The sequence below is a fragment of the Chlamydotis macqueenii genome, chromosome 2, assembly GCF_036417535.1.
Source record: "Chlamydotis macqueenii isolate bChlMac1 chromosome 2, bChlMac1.mat, whole genome shotgun sequence".
Classification (NCBI taxonomy): Eukaryota; Metazoa; Chordata; class Aves; order Otidiformes; family Otididae; genus Chlamydotis; species Chlamydotis macqueenii.
Window position 1 is genome coordinate 33,403,771 of NC_141557.1, and position 19,058 is coordinate 33,422,828.

The 19,058-nt window shown below is 37.4% G+C and overlaps 1 protein-coding gene across 1 annotated transcript in view; it reads left to right on the forward strand.

Moving 5' to 3' along the window:
- DNAH11 (dynein axonemal heavy chain 11) overlaps positions 1–19,058 on the forward strand; it is a 123,249-nt gene that overhangs the window by 85,735 nt on the left and 18,456 nt on the right. Inside the window, 6 exon segments of the mRNA XM_086740390.1 lie at positions 1,773–1,907; positions 6,076–6,225; positions 8,846–9,105; positions 10,390–10,512; positions 17,285–17,494; positions 18,771–18,934. Coding sequence (XP_086596516.1) covers positions 1,773–1,907; positions 6,076–6,225; positions 8,846–9,105; positions 10,390–10,512; positions 17,285–17,494; positions 18,771–18,934 — 1,042 coding nt within the window.

The following is a 19,058-nucleotide window of genomic DNA, read 5'->3' on the forward strand; positions in this document are numbered from 1 at the left end:
CTTTTATCACTCAACTATCTGACTTTTTAAACACCTTTATTTTCATTAGGTCATCTTCATTTGCTGAGCTGGAAAGCGTTATCTTTTTTTCCAATAGAGTAGGAAAGAACGTAAGTATTTATCTTCCTGATGAAAGGGAAAACAGAGATAAACACGTTGTGGGTGGTTTTCCTCTTTTTGGTTCTTTTTGATGAACAAATGCAGTAGTTCTGAGTTTTTATTTTTACAACCAGAAGGAATTTGTCATTTCCCCCCCCCGCCCCATTTTGTTGATTAACTATTCTTGACCGATTATTACTGTATTTCTTAGACTTTTTCAGAAAGATAGCCTTGTATCTTCAACAACAATAACAAGATAGGTTCTCGGCCGAGTGTCTTTCAGCTGTTTTAGTTAAGTAGGCATTAACAGAAACAATTTTACATTATTTTGTGTAAAAATCCCATGTCATCCCAGCTGCTCAGTTAGAGAGTCTGGAGAAAATTCTGCAGCTCAGCAAATTACCAGTTGTATGGCAGGAGGGATGGAGACTTAAGAAAAAAGATCTGAGCACTCTGAGAAGGAACTTGCAGGCACTCAGTGAGGGTGGGCAGTGGCTGCTGCTGAGTTGAGGGGAATTCATTATGAAAACTCTGAAAGCAGAGGGAAGATGTGTTGCTGCCTTTTGAGCTGAGTGCATAGAAGTGTGGTTTAAGATCTTTGGTGAAGGTGTGGATTGGCATGCAGGAGATCTACTTGTTTTCTGCCACTGGTGAAACCATCCAGTCCGCCCAAGAGCAAATTGCTGGATCTTCTTATGCCACCAGGGTCATATACCAAATAAAAATAATTTTAAATGCTCTGGAATGCGTAAGACATAGTTACAATGGCTTAGCATGTTTGTTACTGGATCTAGCAGAATAAACTTGCAATTTTGCTTGGAACCTCTTGATCCTATGTAACGGGTTCGTAGGATTCCTATGCACAAAGTTCACCCAGCATATGCTAAGCACAACAGTATTTATTACTCTATTATAGCCTTGCATAAGCAGTTACTAGCATAAGCAGTTACAGTTCCTAGCATAAGCAGTTACTAGCGTATTATTTTCCCTTTGCGAGAGTCTTACCAACCCAACTAAGCTAGAGACACCGCTGAGCAGAAGGATGATGATCAGCGGGGTGAGAGCAGAGAAGGGAGGTAGGCGCAGCACCTTCAGGGTCCCTGTTGTTTGTAGAGTGTGCTCTGGGTCCTTTCTCTCTCCTCTGCTCCGAGCCGCCTCTGTTTATACCCTCAGCAGATTCAGTGGCAGAGCACTGACCAGGTGTTGATGCACGCGTGGCCAGCACACGCAGCAAGGCCAAGTATGTGCCCTGTTGGCTAACAGCGGTTCCTGGATAGCAGCAGCATCCTGCTCAATAACAGCCTTCCTCATTCCCCTCTCCGAGATAACAACCCTCCTAGCTCCCCTCTCCAAGGTCGCGTTCTCGCAGCTGTGTGCAGTTTGTAATTTCCCACAGTGGCCCTACACGGACCATCACTGAAATCCCTCACACATCCTACTGCAATACAGGCCACTGTAATCACACAGAAACATTTATCTTCATGTTATTATCTCCAGGCACCTGATCTTTACCATTTAAATAGATATGTGGTAAGGTATTCTTATGATGTTTTTGTTACAAATTGTTGTTAGTTAGCATACTTAGGTTGTGCCAGGAGCTGTAGAAAGAACAGGAAAAAACCCAAACCAAACCACTTTAAGCTATAGTGTTTACCCATCTCTTTTCTGAATAGGTTCTGGATAGCAACCTGCATAAGCTCACAGCTTCACTCGAGAAAGCAGTTGCAGGGAAAGTCCAACATCAAGATGATGTGAATCAAACAAACAAAACTATGAAGCTGGCCAACAGGTTGGTCAAGGGAATTGAGGTAAGAAGATTTTGCCTGAATGTTTTTGATGATGTGATACTGTGAGTTTTGAAATATTTGAAATATTTTTTTAAGCATGACGTTAAACTTACGGTTTTGAGGATAGTGTGGGAACAAAAGGCTGAGTGGGGACAGGCAACAAGATGACACTTATTATAAATAATTTAAATGGGAAAAAAACAAACCAAAACTCCCAAACCATAAATAAACCCATAATAAAATTCTGAGAACTAAAATGTGGTGCACCACAATTGCATTTCCTAAAAATCATAGATTACAGAGCAAGTGATATTAGCACAGTTGCTAGAGAGAAGTCTCAATAACTAAGTCACCACATTTATACACAACTGTGAACACATTGTGACAGCCTGGGCAGCCTCTAGTTAATGAGCAGAAAGACTGAATAATCCTCTAGGTCAGTGTGGAGTCGCCCTGCACCTGCCCCCGTTGCCCTTTAGATTGTAAATAAGTGGAAGGCACCAATCAGATATTTGCTGTTTGCTTTTGGTTTTTTCCTTTTGCAGAAACTACTAATTTTTAAATAAGAATGAAATGTATTTATGTTAAAATTATATATATTTCAGTGTGGTTATTACCTTTATTTGCAGACAAACATCATTAAAGCTAACACATGTTTTTTTAACGGTCAGTAACCATTAAAGTCAGCCACAGCTTTGCTGTGCAGTCTCTCCTAAGTCTTCACAGAAATCGCACTGTCTCAATTAATCAGCTAGAATTTTAATCATTCTTTTTTGACAAATAAGTGTAAATAACAGGAAATTAAAGGTACAAAGAATATTTACACTGTAATGTGAGTTCCCAAGGCAGTCTGAATAAGTATTTTAAGTTGGATTTCATAAAATCCCTGTGACCTTGCTTTCTAAGACCACAGAGTGAATATTTTTGTTCCTGAAAATCTCTCAGCAGAAGCTGGCAATCAAGAAGATTAAAAAAAAAAAAAAAAAAAAAAAAAAAAAAGAAAAAACCCCCAGTGCAATTAAAACAGATCTATTCTGATACCCAGTTCTGAAAGTAATATGCCTAGAAATGTAGAATGTGTAAATAACCTTTGCTTTGGTAGAAAAACAGTGAAGTCGGTGTTGTTGTCTGTGTATGAAAACTTTTGTTTCCCACAACACCTGAGACTGCTGGCCTGACCCTGCAGACCTCCAAAGCCTTTGGAAGCCCTGTGGAAGCCAATGGCCTTTGCCTATAGCTAGTCTCCAACTCTTGGATTTGAAGGTTTATACATAGTTAAAAGAAGTTTTTCTCCCAGGATTTGAGTTTTTATTAGTGATCTTACTGTGTAAGCTAAGTGGGAAAATATTTAAAAGGATTAATTGAGAACGTCCCATCTTTTCCTCTGAGAATAAATCCTTTTTGACTAGAACAGGAGACAGTTAACTTCTGAAAAGCATCAAGACTGATGATTTTGTCTATATAGCATTGACCTGGAAGCTCAGCCATTCAGACTAATAAATCAGGCAATTTATATTTAATCATTAACTAACTCCCGAGCTGAACAGCTGTTCAAAATTAGAAATGGGTCACCCCGGCCAGGATGACATTACAGGCAATCTATAATGCATTAGAATAAAATTATAGTGATTTTTAACTGTCTGGAAATTTATTACACATGTTCCAACTCTTAAACCCTTGTTAGCCAATGTCACTAGTGATTTATGGTGCTTGGATGGTATGGTAAAATTACTGAAGATTTAAATAGACAATCATTCTATGTTTAGTAAATCTTCAAATTTCAAAGCTATTTTGGAGAATGAGATGGGTGCTCTTTATTGTTTATGACTTACCAGTCAGTGACAACAAGAAGAGAAAATGGATAAATCAAAAAGCTCTCTTGTAAATTAATGGATTTATAGTCTTGTTGCCTTCAATTAATGGTTTAAAGAAGAATCCAATGGCTTCTGTAGGCAAAAATGTGTGTCTAAAATACTTCAGAACAAAACTGCTACATTACAAAGATTGTTGTTAGCGTTTTCAACAGGAGTAGTCCTTTACCTGTCATCTGTTGGGCATCTCTTATGAATGTAACTGGGGTTTAGGAGGCCTCCACACACAGAGTTCCTGCATTTATACTGAGAAAACATCTAAATGTTAATGCACAGTACTTTGATTAAAGATACTTCCATTTTCTTAGTGGATATTTTATATTTCTATTTTATAACAAAAGAGTTTGAGTCTTCTGTTATCGTAGAAATCTGTGTCTGTTTTTGCAGGATAAGATGCTTATTTCAGTAAATATTTCTGATTTTTCTGAAAAATATGAATGGAAAATACTACTTAAATATAAAATTTAACAATTATTTTATTACTTTGGTTTTGTACAAATAGAAAATTATTTTTTAAATGAAAGTTGTATATGAGATTGATTTTATACATTTTTAAGACTTTCGAGAATAAGCACATCTAAGAGTATTATTTGAAGCTGTCAAGGAGCTAGCAAATATTTTATATGAAATTATTTGAAGTAAAGAAGATGCTTTATTTTCAGTTATTTTCATTGATTTTGATTACATCATGTAAAGGACTGGAAAAAATGCGTTTTGATTACGGAGTGGGTAAAGACCAGTCCTCACAAGCTGTTCAGCAATTGTTCCTTCTTTCATGCTGGCTCTTTCTTTACTTCAGTCCCTCTGCTTACTGGAGAATGATTTCCTGAGGTTCTCCTGATGCAAGTGAACAAACTGTGAAACAACTTTTATTTTATCCTGAGAATTTTAAATGGTACAAACAAGGAAGGTTTATGACAGACTATTCCAATTTTACATCTAGAATTTCATCAGTTTGAAGATTGTTCTAATGGATGATCAATTTTTACCTGCCTTTCCATGCTGAAACTATCTGGGCATACATTCATGCATATATTTATTCCTTTGCTAGGAATTGTTTACACAGAACAATCAAAATCTAACATACCAAATACTGCCAGTTTGTTTTTTATACCATGGTATAAATTCCAGTTGAAAAGATGATGATTTGTTCTGTATCTTAAACATTAACTTTCTTTAAAGAAGATACTTTCATTTCTCTGAAATTCTTTAGTCACCATTTCAGCATTTTAAATAAAGGGTAGGCTGTCTTTACAGCCTAACTGGAATAAAATAACAGCTTTCCATATAGCTACTAATAAGAAATCATCAATATCTGAGGCCATTCCCAACTATCCATCCAAAATATCCTAGGATAAGCATGGTTAAGATGACCTCTGCAAAGTGTACAACGGATTCCAGAAATTGGTGCTCTCTGTTCGGGGTGGGGGGAAGAGAAAAAAAAAAATTGTAGACTTAAACTTTGACAGATTTGACAGAATCATTGAGCCTGGAAGGGACCTTCTGAGATATCTAGTCCACACCCACTGCTCAAACTGGGTCTGTTAGAACAGATTGCCCAGGACCACGTCCAGTCAGGCTTTGAGTACCTCCCAGGATGGAAACTCCACAACCCCTATGGGCAACCTGTGTGTTTGATGATCCTCATTTTTCCTCCTGTCAAAATTGCAAATCATTTAAGCTCTTAACTCAGTAAAACTTCTGTAGCTAGTAGATAAAGCAAGCCAGACAAATATGAGGGAAAAAAACATGCAATTCTTCTGCCCTTGCTTTGAAAAAAAAATGTGTGAGGAAAAAAAGTAGAAGTCACATCTTTGCTGAGGTCAAAACAATTTTTTCAACTCCTTTCTTCTTTTTTTTTTCTTTTTTCTTTTCTTCTAATATTCTTGTTTCTTTGCCTTTTCTGAATCTTGATGAAAATGGTTGCACTTCACACAAGACAGTAATAGTCTAGTACAATAATACTGTACCTGACAGTAGTATGCTAGCTGCTACCAGTGTCGCCATGTCTGCCATACGGCATCTGATCTAGACAAAAGCACCAATTACTGAAAAAAATCAGAAGAGAGAAGGACATACAATGCTTGATGAAGAGCTCCATTCTAATTTTTCAGATTCAAGGGCTTCAAATCACCACCAGGAGTTATAGATTCTTTCCAGCCTTACAGCCTTAGGAAGTGTCTCTCTTGCTAACAGAATACCTTTCCTGTTGTGTTTTTGTGTTCTGTTTTGTGGTCTTCTGTTTCTTTACTGTGGAGATTAAACGTTCAATCACTTTGAAGTTGTTCAGGAGTTTACATTCTTATTTTGCTTTGCAGTCTGAAAACATGCATTGGAGGCAGTCTGTCAAAAACCTCAAAGCACAAAACAAAACGTTATGTGGTGACGTTTTACTAACAGCAGCATTTGTGTCTTACTTTGGACCCTTCACAAAACAGTATTGCCAGGAACTGATGGAACATTTCTGGGTTCTTTTCTAAAGTCACAAAAGGTAAAATTTGCTGTACAAAATGGGAGTCGCCAGTGAAGAGTCTGGTTCTGTATTTAAATGTGGCTACAAAATACTCTTTGCAGATATTTGAATTGCTTTCCTCCGATTACAGGGAGGTTTTTAGGGGAATGGGAGAGAGAATGGTTAAGTTGTCTTGGACAAAAGAAAATCCCTTCCCTTTCCAATTCTCTATGCCAAATTCTGTCATTTGTGACATCGGTGTAATAGCAAATGTTACAGTGGTAGAGTGGCATAGAGATCTATACTGCTTAGCTTTTCAACTCCAGGAAGAGCATGTAGTTATGATAAACTCCACTTCCCTGTACATGAAGGCAATAGTGATAGTACTTAATCAATACATAGAGGCTGTAACCCTTAGAGTTTTCTCTGCAAAACTTTCTCTGTCCTTCCTCATGAAGCTTTGGACCATTCTTTTTTTCGTTACTGCTGCCAATGCTCCTCACCTCTTCCTACTTGTTTCCCATTTCTCGCATGCCACAAATCACAGTATTATATCACAAATAAAGTAGTTTATTCTCTGAAATGTGTGACATGTGGAACTCTTACCTCGATTTTAAATCATAAAGCTAAGGCACAGCAGATGAGCTAAGTTGCCTGAGAATACTCTGGAAATACAGTTAAAGCCAAATCCAAGCTTCCCACGGTCAGCGCCTTTTGTTTGCTTTGTGCAAGAGTTTAACAGTCACTAATTTGCATGGAGCTTTGTTTTGCCTGGAACATCTCCCTGTCCTTTTCCACCAAAAATTTGTCTGCAGATAAAGTTGTTTCTAAAAACCTCATTCTACCTTGCAGACTAATGCCGATAGGTAGAAAAAAAATACCCCTGTATATTTATTTTCAATACTGGGACTCTGGAAATAAATGTCATTCTTGACTCTTTTAAGAATCCTCTGAAATAGATTGGACATTTTTATAAATAAAAATAATCCATACTGCAAATCCATACTTTTTAAGATGCTTTCACTGAACAGCAGTGAGATAAAATACCTCTTTTCAGTTCTGGTTGTTTTCCTGCAAGTTGGGGAGATGGACAAGAGAGAAAATCATTTGGGAAGTGAAGTTAAAATAGATGTTTACTAATAGCCCTCTTTAGAAGGAACAACAACTAGTTCTATGCCATGAAGTATCAGTTTTATGAAGATATGGGGACAACAGATGTATCTATGTATTAAAATACTTTTATTGCATTATGTGAAAATATTTATTAGAAACCCTAATAACAGCCCAATGCTAGTGTTTTCCACAAGGAAGTAATTCAGCTCATGGAAGTGATTGTATTGCTTGCCTTTCAGCCCAGAGATTAAACAAATCGTATGTTCAGTCTTCTGGTATATTTAGATAAATGTGTTGCGCACAGGAGATAAATACATTGCATGCTTGCAGAGGGGAGCGTACGGCTGTTGGTCCTTTTCTGCCTGTATTTTCAGCATCAAAAATTAGGTTTATTTTGGGCTCTGAGATTAGAATTAGGGGTTAGACTATTTTAAGGTGGCATGTATTTTGCTATACTATGCTGACTGTGACATTTGTGCCACAGAAACTGCACTGGAGGTATGCTGCTATTCTTATTAATACTAGTAATTGTACAAATTTGGCTCAACTTAAATATATGTAATGATTTTCTTTCTAAATAACCACCACGTTTATATGCTGCTTTATTTCTGCATGCACTTTTAGAAGAATCTCCTGTCTACAAGCCAGCACTAAGGACTATACATGTCTAGGGAGGAGGAAAATTTTGAGGGAAGAGTTTTTAAACCCCTTGTGAATGGGGTAGAAATAGTTCAGGCTAAATAGTGATGACGCTGTGCTTTCCTTTCACGTATGGCTTTATAACTCCACCCAGAAATCACAAGGTAAGGAAGCCTGGGATAACATAATGAAGGAATTGGTGGGCATTTGCACTTTGCTTCAGCAAGGAGAAATTTAATCCCAGGCATCCGGTAGAGATGAGCTTTGTAATCTCCTTGTAATCGCCTGGGACCAGTTAGTATCCAGCAAGCGTGGCTGTCTAACGGCTGCTCTAGTGTAGGTGGAAACCACAGCTTCCCTCTTAGCAAACCAGCAATCAGATGAGAGCATTGCCACAGCTGCTGCCACGCAGGGAGTTCCGAGGCTGCCTCTGCCCCTGGAGATGGTCCTGTTCTCGGGCTTTTCAGCTTGTTAACACATAGCTGAACTATATTAATAAGATACCATGGGAATCCTGTTTTTACAATTTTTGTGTGGATAAGTACTGATTTATGTTCCAGAAATGCTCAAGAGCATACATGAGCATTGAATTTGCAATATCAGAGTCCATAAACACTGAAATTTATAATATATAATATTTTTGAACTTTAACGAACTATAAATATTTTTCATTAAGTAAATGTCTTAAATGAAAACACATTTTTAAAAGATCTGTTATAAATATAATAAACTGCTTCTCACATTTCCTAGTATATTCTTTTGCATCTGGAACTCCACAGGGATCCTGCTTACTTTTCTGCCTAGAAAGCCTTAATTTATGTCAGCCCAGTTGTCTTGTGCATTGCACTGAGTCATGTCTTGCTGCTTGGTAACATTGCTGCAAGATTATATTCCACTCTGATTCAAAGGTTCCTATTCCTGTGACGGAGGGCCTGGACCCGATTGCCACGTTGACGGATGATGCTACAATTGTAGCATGGAGCAACGAGGGACTGCCCGGTGATAGGATGTCAACAGAAAATGCCACTATTCTAACAAACTGCAAGCGCTGGCCTCCGATAATAGATCCCCAGCAGCAGGGAATTAAATGGATAAAGAATAAATATGGAGCTGACCTTAAAGTCGTGCGTCTAGGACAGAAAGGGTATGTGCATGCTGAAGAATTGACTTTCATGTTTACTGCCCTCAAGTTCCCCTAATTTTTGTAAGGGCTTGGTGTTTGTTGGAATGCACTTACTTGAAGACTTGATATATTACGACACTGCTGCATATTTATCCATAGCTTCATTTTCCATTTAAGATGGTGCTTGAAGGGGGACTTTTACTATGCTGTTTTCAAGCGTTGAGGAGGAAATAAAGTGGAAGTTGAGGTGCGCTTCTTGTGAGGGGCAAATCGCTTTTTCAGTAGCTAAGGTGCAAAGCCTGATGATATGACCGTACTTATAGCATTACAGTTTAGTCAGCAGAACACAGCCCATGCACCTTACAGAGGGAGAGATGCAATACAGTGGAGGGCATTCAAGGCAAAAGCCAAGATCAGGTCCTTTCCTGGTAAACAAACATGGGTTTAATTCTGATTGCTATTACTGAATTTTATGTAAGTTGATAGCACTTGCATATGATTGACCTCTTCATATTTTTTCTCATGTTTACTTTGATTTAGGGAGATGACTAGGTAAGATTTAACTGCTCCTTTTCAAAGGGCTGACTGAGTTTATTTTACTGAATTCCAGATATAACACCCAATTACGCAGCCCAGTAACTGGTCACAGTAATGCCTTATTTTTTAAATAATTGTTAATGATTTAACCTGTCTGCTCCTCTGAATGAGCTCTTTTTCCTCACCTGCCTTGATTTTTTGAAATTCTTTTTAAAGCCCTCACAAATAATTGTGATTTTTCATTCATAACCTGTATGAGGCTATATTGTCTGCTTATTTATCCTTCCACTGTTAACTACTCTCTTCTTGGTGGCTGTTGGAACAGAGTTCTCCCAAGTAATTCAGATTCTAATACTTCAAGAAAGTGTTTATTGTTTAGATGAGGATATACCAAAAGCTATAAGCTATAACACAAAAACATAAAATTAAAAAAAAAAGCTAAAAGATGTATATACTCCCCTAGCTGCTCTATGTGAATTCAAGTGTCTTCAATGTGAGACTATATCCTCATATTTGCTTATGAGAAAAGCCCCATCAATATATATTTTTTTTTTTTTAATATGAGAACTAGCAAGAGCATAGGTAGAAAGATGTTGAACTCAAAGCTGGTGAACTCTTAACTACTGGGAAATTCTTTGTGAACAGTGTTACATGGTTTAACTGTGCTCTTTTAGAAAAACTTCTCCAATTCTATTATATAAAAGAAATCTTCCTATAACCAGCATTTATCTAATATTTGAGTGGGTTTTTTTTATTTTTCATGTTAAGTTTTCTGAAGACCGTTGAAGGAGCTTTGGATTGTGGAGAGACTGTACTAATCGAAAATATGGGTGGATCTATTGACCCCATACTTGATCCCCTGCTTGGAAGACAAAAAGTTAAAAGGGGAAAGTAAGTATAATTGACTAGTAAGAATTTTTTTCTGGGACGACTGGATCTATATCGCTTTAATTGCCACATTTTGCTTACTACTTCATAATCCTTCATGAAATTATTTATTTATTTTTAAAATGCAATGGCTAAAAACTGGTGATGAGTGGATACTAAAGTGTTAGTATCTGCATCTGATTAGATAACACACTTATATTCTCAATTTGCAAATTGGACTTAAAGTACAATATAGACACATGTGTAAGTTTATCAACCCAAAGTGAAAATCTTCACTTTTTTTTTACTTCAAAAAAGGAACAAAGAAGAAGAAGCATATCATAGAATTATAGAATCTTAGAATTTTTAAGGTTTGAAAAGACCTCTAAGATCATAAAATCCAATCATCAACCTAAGACCACCATGTCCATATATTATAAAATACATAAATATATTATAATTTGTCTCAAAAGAAAAGAAAATACTTCATTTACATGTTAGGCATCTATAGCGCAAGGGAAAGCACTGGAAATTACAGGCTATATTTGGATTTAACAACACAGGGCTTTCCAGCTGCCATGTCAGCTTAAGAAAACCATTCTGCAGTGCATTGCCATAACTGTTTGTTGGGCCATGAAACAAATCAATGGCCTAGTTTAAAAAAAAAAAAAAAAAAAAAAAAAGTAATGCTAATGAGGCAAAACTGCTCTGGCAGAACCCAGGGCAGAAATAAGCAAGCAAGAGATGGGGACTCTCTACATCAGTATTGCTGCCAACGTCCTGATGCTGCATCAAACCAGTCCAGCTGATAGTGCTCATAAACACGTCCAGACAGATGTAGCAGTTCTGTTGCTGTCTCTTCACTTTTACCAAGAAGCCTGATCTGGTAGCACCAAAACTTGTTCTGACCTCTCCCTCCCAATGAAAGGGCGACAGCTGTGACAGCCCTCTGAGCTCTCTCTACCCCAGAGCTCTGTAGCTAGACATTCGAGTGGGATATTCAAATTTGAACTGGGTAAAGCAAGGCTGAGTTAATGTTCTTTCCTGGTCCTGACACTGCGGTGGCAGGAGTGGTAGATGGTACAAGGGAGGGCAACCTTATGTTGTGACCTTTTGTGGGGAATGTCTGTGAATCTCATCTTCATTCCCATGCCCCTTTTTTCTCTGAATTTTGAAAAAAATGTTTAGGAAATAAAATAAAAATATTTCCTAAGAGTCAATTAAGATACCTTTAGATACATATTTTCAGGATAATAATAGGAAAAATAAAGGAGCTTATACTTCGCACAAGAGAGTTTCAGTCTGTAATGTCTTCCATCACTTTTCATGAAAACTTCCAAGGTGATTGTTGAGTCTTCAATGCAGCTGTCAGCCTAAAGAATAATGTTGATTTGTGGTTGCATGAGAGAGAACTCGGTAAACCTCATTAAATGTTTCATCTGATGAACTGAAATGCCATGTTATTGTCTCTGCTAAAATGTGAATTTATTTTTAAGCCTGAATGTGTTTCTCTCTTCTATTCCTGTTTTCAAACAACATATCAACAAGCTAGGTTTTTCATGTTGAAGAACATTATGTTTATTTTGATAAAAAGTTAGAGATAGCATTTCTGAAGCATTGCTGGATGGGTCTCAAATGTTACTCAGAGTGTTTAGAGTGCTTGCACAGTTTCAGATTGTTAAAAGAGAACATATGAAAGAAAAGTTAAATAAAAATGATGTCTAGTTTTGGACAGATTACTCAAGCTTTTTCACCCTCCTTCACCCCCATATTTCAGGCACTGGTGACCGCACAGTAAATCTAAGCAATACATAACAGCTCAATTCTCCTTGCATATATGAAGCTCCTGGAAGATGTACTCTTGCCCTGCACTGTGAGATCTTGAAATTACTCCTCTTTCGTACATTTTTCTATTGTGGTATTTGAAATACTTCAGAGTAAGACCATATAGCTTGCTTTTTAGAATCTGTAGTGAAGAAATTCTACTGAAAATCAGAATTATACTGTTCTGAAAGAGAGTTCAGAAATTGTATCATCTAACAAGTGTTTAAGGCATGAGACAGAGGGATGTAAAACAGTAGAAAGGAGCTGAATTGAAAAGGACAAGGGTCACAGCAATATAGTTTTGCATTTACGTGGCAAAGACTTCCATGTCGCAGAACAGAGCTGTACACAGACACAAATACGTGAAGCTATTCAAATATAGGCTCTTCTGATGAATGTTTTAAGTGGCGTTGCATGACCCAGCATTCTGTGGCTCATTGAAGATGCAGCAGGTCTCCTCTGTGGGGCACTGGTAATATATATACATACCCCTATATTACCAAATAAGCAGAGTTTTCCTCATTCTGGATTAATTTCTGATATTTGTTTGTTTTAGTAGTTGTATCAAGCACTTTGATTTTTTTTTTTCCTAATAAAGAAAGACTAGAAAGGTATTTGTGATAGATATAGTGCAATCCAGCAGTTGAAGTTCATTAATAATTGGAATGTTGCAGAGTATGAAGTAATGAATACTAATTACTCCTTTCATGTCTGACAGCACCCTGTGGACCAATACATCAGCCCAGACTTTAATTTGGTTCTAGTAATGGTTTCATCAATAGTACATTAATTCTGTATTTGAAAAGATATACAGTTGAACCTGACCCACACAGTAGATACCACTGTCATAAAATGGCCACATACTGACAACAACTGGATAATTACAAATAATTAAATCCACTGAGCTTCAGACAATCCTAATTTTAAGTAAAATATATCTTATCATATCAATCGACAGAAAGCATAGCAAGGGAGATTTATCAACTTGTACTCCTTCCAAAGCAAATTTACTGGCCTGCATATTAGAGAACTTGCTGATCTGTGAAGCAGCTTCATAAAAGTGTCTCTCCCCTTCCTTGTTTACCAAGGTTGTTCTTGTGTTGGACTGTTGGATAGTCTATAACAACCAACTTCTGGTATTGTTTCTGAATGAAGCCTGCAAAAGAAATTCTCAGCTTCAGAGAACTTTGAATATACATAAAAATTTATATTTTCCTCAAAATGTGGGTGATTGTAGGGTGAACTACAGGTACTTGTTATCTCTGAAAATCAGACTTCTTTGTTAAGTGCCTTAGTATATATTTAGAAGGCTGGTCTGGTATGGATAGGCTTTAACATGTGAGTTTTATTGGTGTGTTTCCTATCCTGTCTCCCCAGCACCACTATTTTGGAGATCACTGGATATGACCATTAACTATAATAGATCAATGTCATTTTGACTCATAGGAGAGAAGACAGAGGAATAAATTCATTGTTCATAAGACCCCTATTTACATTCACATGAGCTGTTACACCTACTCATATCCTTTGCACATTCACAAAGTGGTAGTCATGTCTCTTCAGTTGCGAGATTAGGTTATTACAAGATTCTTTAAGATGTCTTGAAATTTGATTTATGTGCAAATGTAGCTTGTATGAACAAGTTTCCATTCTTATGAGGCATGACTATTATTCAGGAAACAGCAAGACAATTCACTCAGTTTCTCCACAGGGAGAAGCTTTCCTTGCCTTGAACATCTCGCCAGCTGTGCAGCTCTAAGACAGTGTTTTTCCCACTGAACTAGTTTGACCAACTTGCACAGTTTGCCTATTGAGATTGCCTAGAAACAGATCTATTTTGCACTTGTTTTCACCTGATTTATTCAACTTCATTCTCTACATTACTTGTTGGAGTTCGCAAGTAGGTTTGAGAAGGTTTTAATTTTAAGCAGCAGGAACTGAAAGAAGGCTCCTTCAAAAAATGTGTTTGTCCCCCTTTCTTCACACTGAAAAGTATTGTTTCCCTTTCCTTTCCTGTCCAAGAATTTATCATTTCTTTTCATTCTTGCTGAGCTGATCCAAAACATTTAGCTACGGTAAGGTATCCTACTTTCTGCCATTTAAGAGTCATGGCATGTTTTGGAGAACATCTATCCTGAAAGATACTCTTTTTAATTTTGAGTTGCATAAAAGTATCTGCTAAGAAAAGTTTTTGCATAAACTCTTGAGGCATTTCATGATATGAAGTCATGTTCCTATACTCAAGATCTTTTTGTCTTTCAGATCCTGCCTTTGAAAGTCCCAGGCATCGTTTTCTTGGGCAGCACATACACAAGGGAGAAGCAGTTCTTTGTGCCAATAACTCAGATTTTGACAGATCAGGCCAAACGCTGCACTATTTAATAGCTGACAGTTTAGCACTCATGTTAGCTTCTGGGATGTATTTATTTTTATATTTGCTTTTGCTAGAACTCAGTTATTCCTCAAAGTTTATATAGGATTTTAAAAGTGCTTTGCAAACTCTTTTGAATCCCTTGATCAACTTTATTTCAAGATCTATGAGAATTTCAACAGGAAAGAACTAGTGGAGAGCAATTTCTTTTTAATTTACTTTGTATATTCTTAGATAACAGCGAACTGGAGCTCACATGAAAGATGCTTTGACTGTTCCAGGGTAGAACGGTGCATTAATTCAGTCCATTCTATCTGCCTCTGCTGGTGGAACAGGAGATTATGCAGAAAAAAAAATTACCAAAAGTAGAATTTGTCTTTAGTAATTTCTTTGGCAATAATTTTTTTTTGCTGTGCCTTTTACCATGGACTTCCATGAATAATACCTATATCTGCTACATTTCTTTAAAATCCAGAATTAACCTCCAAACAGATACATTTCATTGAAAAAAATTGAGCAATTCTACTAGGTTTCCCCACCTCTGTGTTTAGTGTTGTTTCTTATACTCCTTGAAGCGTGTGAGAGCAATAACAAAACATTTATTTTTCCCAGTTCTGTAATTAACAGAAAACCTAGAATAGCTGCAGTAATAAAACCCACCGAGTCATTATGTATTTTTTGCCTTTCATAGATGATAATCACAGAAATTGGTAATTTATTGCTCCTGTGAATTGAGAACCCATAAACTGGATCCAGAACTCTAAAGCTTGTTACATCACCATGTAGGCTTTAAATATAGTGAGACTCCCTTAGCAAAGTTTTTTCCACTGACAAAGCAAACTGAAAATGTTGTCTTTTGTCAGATCTCTCCTTCGACCTTTCACCTCTGTGTGTGTGTATTGAAAGTGGAGCAAAGTTTCTCTCTCTCTGGCAAGCTCTATTGCTTTGTTCCCTGCAGCTGTAGCTGGTTTTTGAAGGTTATGGAGAGACCACAGTATCAGAATTGAAATCCATGTTGCAGAACTGGAAGATGAATTAATGTCCACCTGAGAAAGGTATTATGTGAAGGACACAACAGTATGGCTAAACTATTTCACTATTATACAGCCATAAGCCAGGATCTCCAGTAGTTTGCATGGCAGTAATATACAACGTACACGTCTGCTGTAGTCATGGGTTTCCTAGCATATTGGCTTATTTTTAGGCATTCACTTGATGTACATCATAAGTGACTGTCTTTTCTTCCTGATCCTTGCTGAAATACAGAAGGTTTTCAGCACACTATTTCATTTAGCCTGTGTTTTCCAGCTAAGGACATATCAGAAGCAGGCAAGGATGTTAAGAGCTGAAATATGTGTCTGTGACACTGGCCATGAACTATGATATTCTAAAAACAACGTTAAAATTTGTACAGAAAAGACTAGTTTTATTCATGTTCTGATGTGACTTCTTTGGATTCTGTTTTAAGTGTTTAGTATCTATACTGTTGAAATCACCTTGAGGATTGATTTGACTCAACAAATGTCAGTTTGAATTTTGCAAAAAGGGTTTATGTCTACCTATATTCCATTATATATATGTTCTATGGATTTTTTTCAAACAGAATTTTGTTATTAATGTTTGGATCTCCTTTCTTGGCAAAGAACATCCAAAACCATTGTACAGGCAATATTGTACTTGTGCTTGTGTGTGACAGGTGATGGCTGAAGATCAGCATCCTGCTCACTGTGCAAGTAGATGGCACTAAGTTGTGGCACCTGCTCACACCAGACCAGATGCACAGGACACACTTTAGTCTATAAGCAGTCTTTCCTTTTTTTTTTTTTTTTTTTTTTTTTGGTGCTGTGCCACAGAAGTAGGAAGATGAACTTCATGTTGCCTCACTGCTAGGCTCCAGCATGGTACTTCAGCAGTAGTAGTATTGCTGTACGGGTACAGGCTGGCACCTCTCGTTGAAGACAAGGGGTGAGGAAATGACATCTCTTCAGTAAGGGATCTTATTCAATGAATAATAGGTGAACCTAGTATAATTCATTCTTTCACCCAGCAAATAATGGATTTGGAACAAAAAATTTAGTAGGTTGCCTTAAAAAATGATTTTTTATTTGCCCTTCTCTCTCCTCTGGTCACTGTCAGTTTGTTATAAATATATGCATCTGCTTAGGTTTTTTTTAGGATTTGTTGCTAAGCTATTTCAAAAGATGGGAAAATGGGCTATATTTAAGGAAACATTTGTAAGAAGTAGCAGCTATCTCATGAAGGGTTGTTTGAAAACTTTCCTATGTTTATGGTAAGTAGTGAAGATAGACATTTACCCCTAAGCCACAGACTCTTCACTACAACAGTGAATAATCTACTCTTGTCTGCTGTGTATGCAAATGAAACTATTTCAATTAAGAAATGTTCTGTGTATTCTTCATATAATTTTGGTGTGTTCAATCATCCTCATTTTGTTTCTTAAGCTGGAGGCACCTAAAATTTGGTTTGCATCTACTTCCTATGCTGCCAAGATAATGCAGTACCCATCTTTTGCAATCTAAGATATTTGTGGTTTCTTAATTCAGTGAGGTCCTCATTCTTGTGCATTTTATTCCTTCCCAGATGTATTAAGATTGAAGACAAGGAATGTGAATTCAACAAGAATTTCCATCTCATCCTTCAAAGTAAACTGGCTCACCCTCACTACAAGCCAGGACTGCAGGCTCAGACCACCCTCATTAATTTCACTGTCAGTAGGGACGGGCTGGAAGACCAGCTGTTGGCTGAGGTTGTTAGTGCCAAAAGGCTGGACTTAGAAATATATGAGGTAAAGACTATCTTTTGATCTGTCCGTAGCCCCTTCTGAGAATTTAAGACTAGCATTAATATGCCTGTTTGAATCTGCTGTGCGGTAACTCGTATATTAGAAAGATGTTAAAGTGTAGAAAGTACTTCTACTAATTTGGCCAAACCCATACTCCCAGAGGGCTGGGCTTGACCTAAAGCTCTGCTAGAAATTAAAGTTATTGTGATCTTGTTCCCACACTTCTCTCAACTGATTGGTTTGCTCTATGCATTTAATTCACAGTGTAAGATTAAAGTCCTCTGCAATGCTTTGTGCTCCATTGATCTTGAGCCAATAAGTGTGAATAAAATTTCATGCTGGTCCATAAGAGGATATGATGGCACTGTTAGGACCTGTGACATTTGATTACTAAATAATAATTTATTCCCGAAAAGATGCAGTTCTGTAGCTGCTGCAGTCATAGCAATATATAGTAACTTATGAAGAGAAACGCTTTTATAGCTGGTTGTAGTCTTTGAGCAGACTGTGATCTGTGTGCTAAAAAATTAAAAAATACTTAGGGGTGTGAAATGAATAATATGAATACTTCCTATTTCTCTAGTGTGTCTTTCCAGATCTCTCATGTAATTTACTGTCTTCATCCGCAAAGACTTGCTACACCTCTTTGAGGTCCTGCTGCTTCATGCAAGGGCAAACTGGGTCAGAGAGTTTAATTACACCTTGATGAAAGAAAGCCATCTACTTGGGAATATGATCTGAAAACAGCTGGCCATTTTCTTCTGCATCTGTACATTGTTCCACGTGGGGCTGTATGCTTACAACGCTCATATCGCCTAGGGTTTTTTTGTGTGAGGGTCAGATTCTGATGGAGAGCTCCCCGTAGGACTAGTCAAGCCTTTTCACTGTCAGGTCAGTCCAACAGAGCAGACTACGACCGTGCCTTCACCCACTGCTTGCTGCCAAAGTGGAGTTCTCCAGTCTTGTGCTGCTGTTGGTTTCCTCAGCTGCCACGTAGGTTGCCACTTGCTATCTCTGGCAAGATTCCGATCCTTTTGTGTAGTCTGAAGGAGAAGGAGGCTAGGAGAGAGATAAAGTTGTGGTCCATGGTGATCTTGACCTTCTTGCTTTGGGTGTTCCAGAACCTTAGTTCTAGTGTACTGGGACAGAAGGTAAACTGTCTTTTTCAGAAATTAAATCAACTAATGTAATTAAACATTAAAATGTAGCTTACAAATGCTATAAACCAGTAATTTTTGCTGCAGTTGTTTAAATACAGTGTTTTCATTCTCTCTGCTTGTCAGTCCTGGGCAAGCAGCAGAACCATTTCAAGATGGAGTTGAGGCAACTGGAGGATGACGTGCTGCTCAGCCCTTCAGCTGCCCAGGGCAGTTTCTTAGATGATAGTGAACTTGTAGAGAAACTTGAGTCAACAAAGTTGACTGCATCAGAAATACAGTGCAAGGTAACAACAATTGGACTGTTTTTAACAACTTAACGTCACCTGCAAAATGTGTAGTATTAATTATTTTTAGTGAAATATTTCTGTGAGATTGGAATGGTCAGATTCCTTTCTGTCCAGTAAGTGCGTTC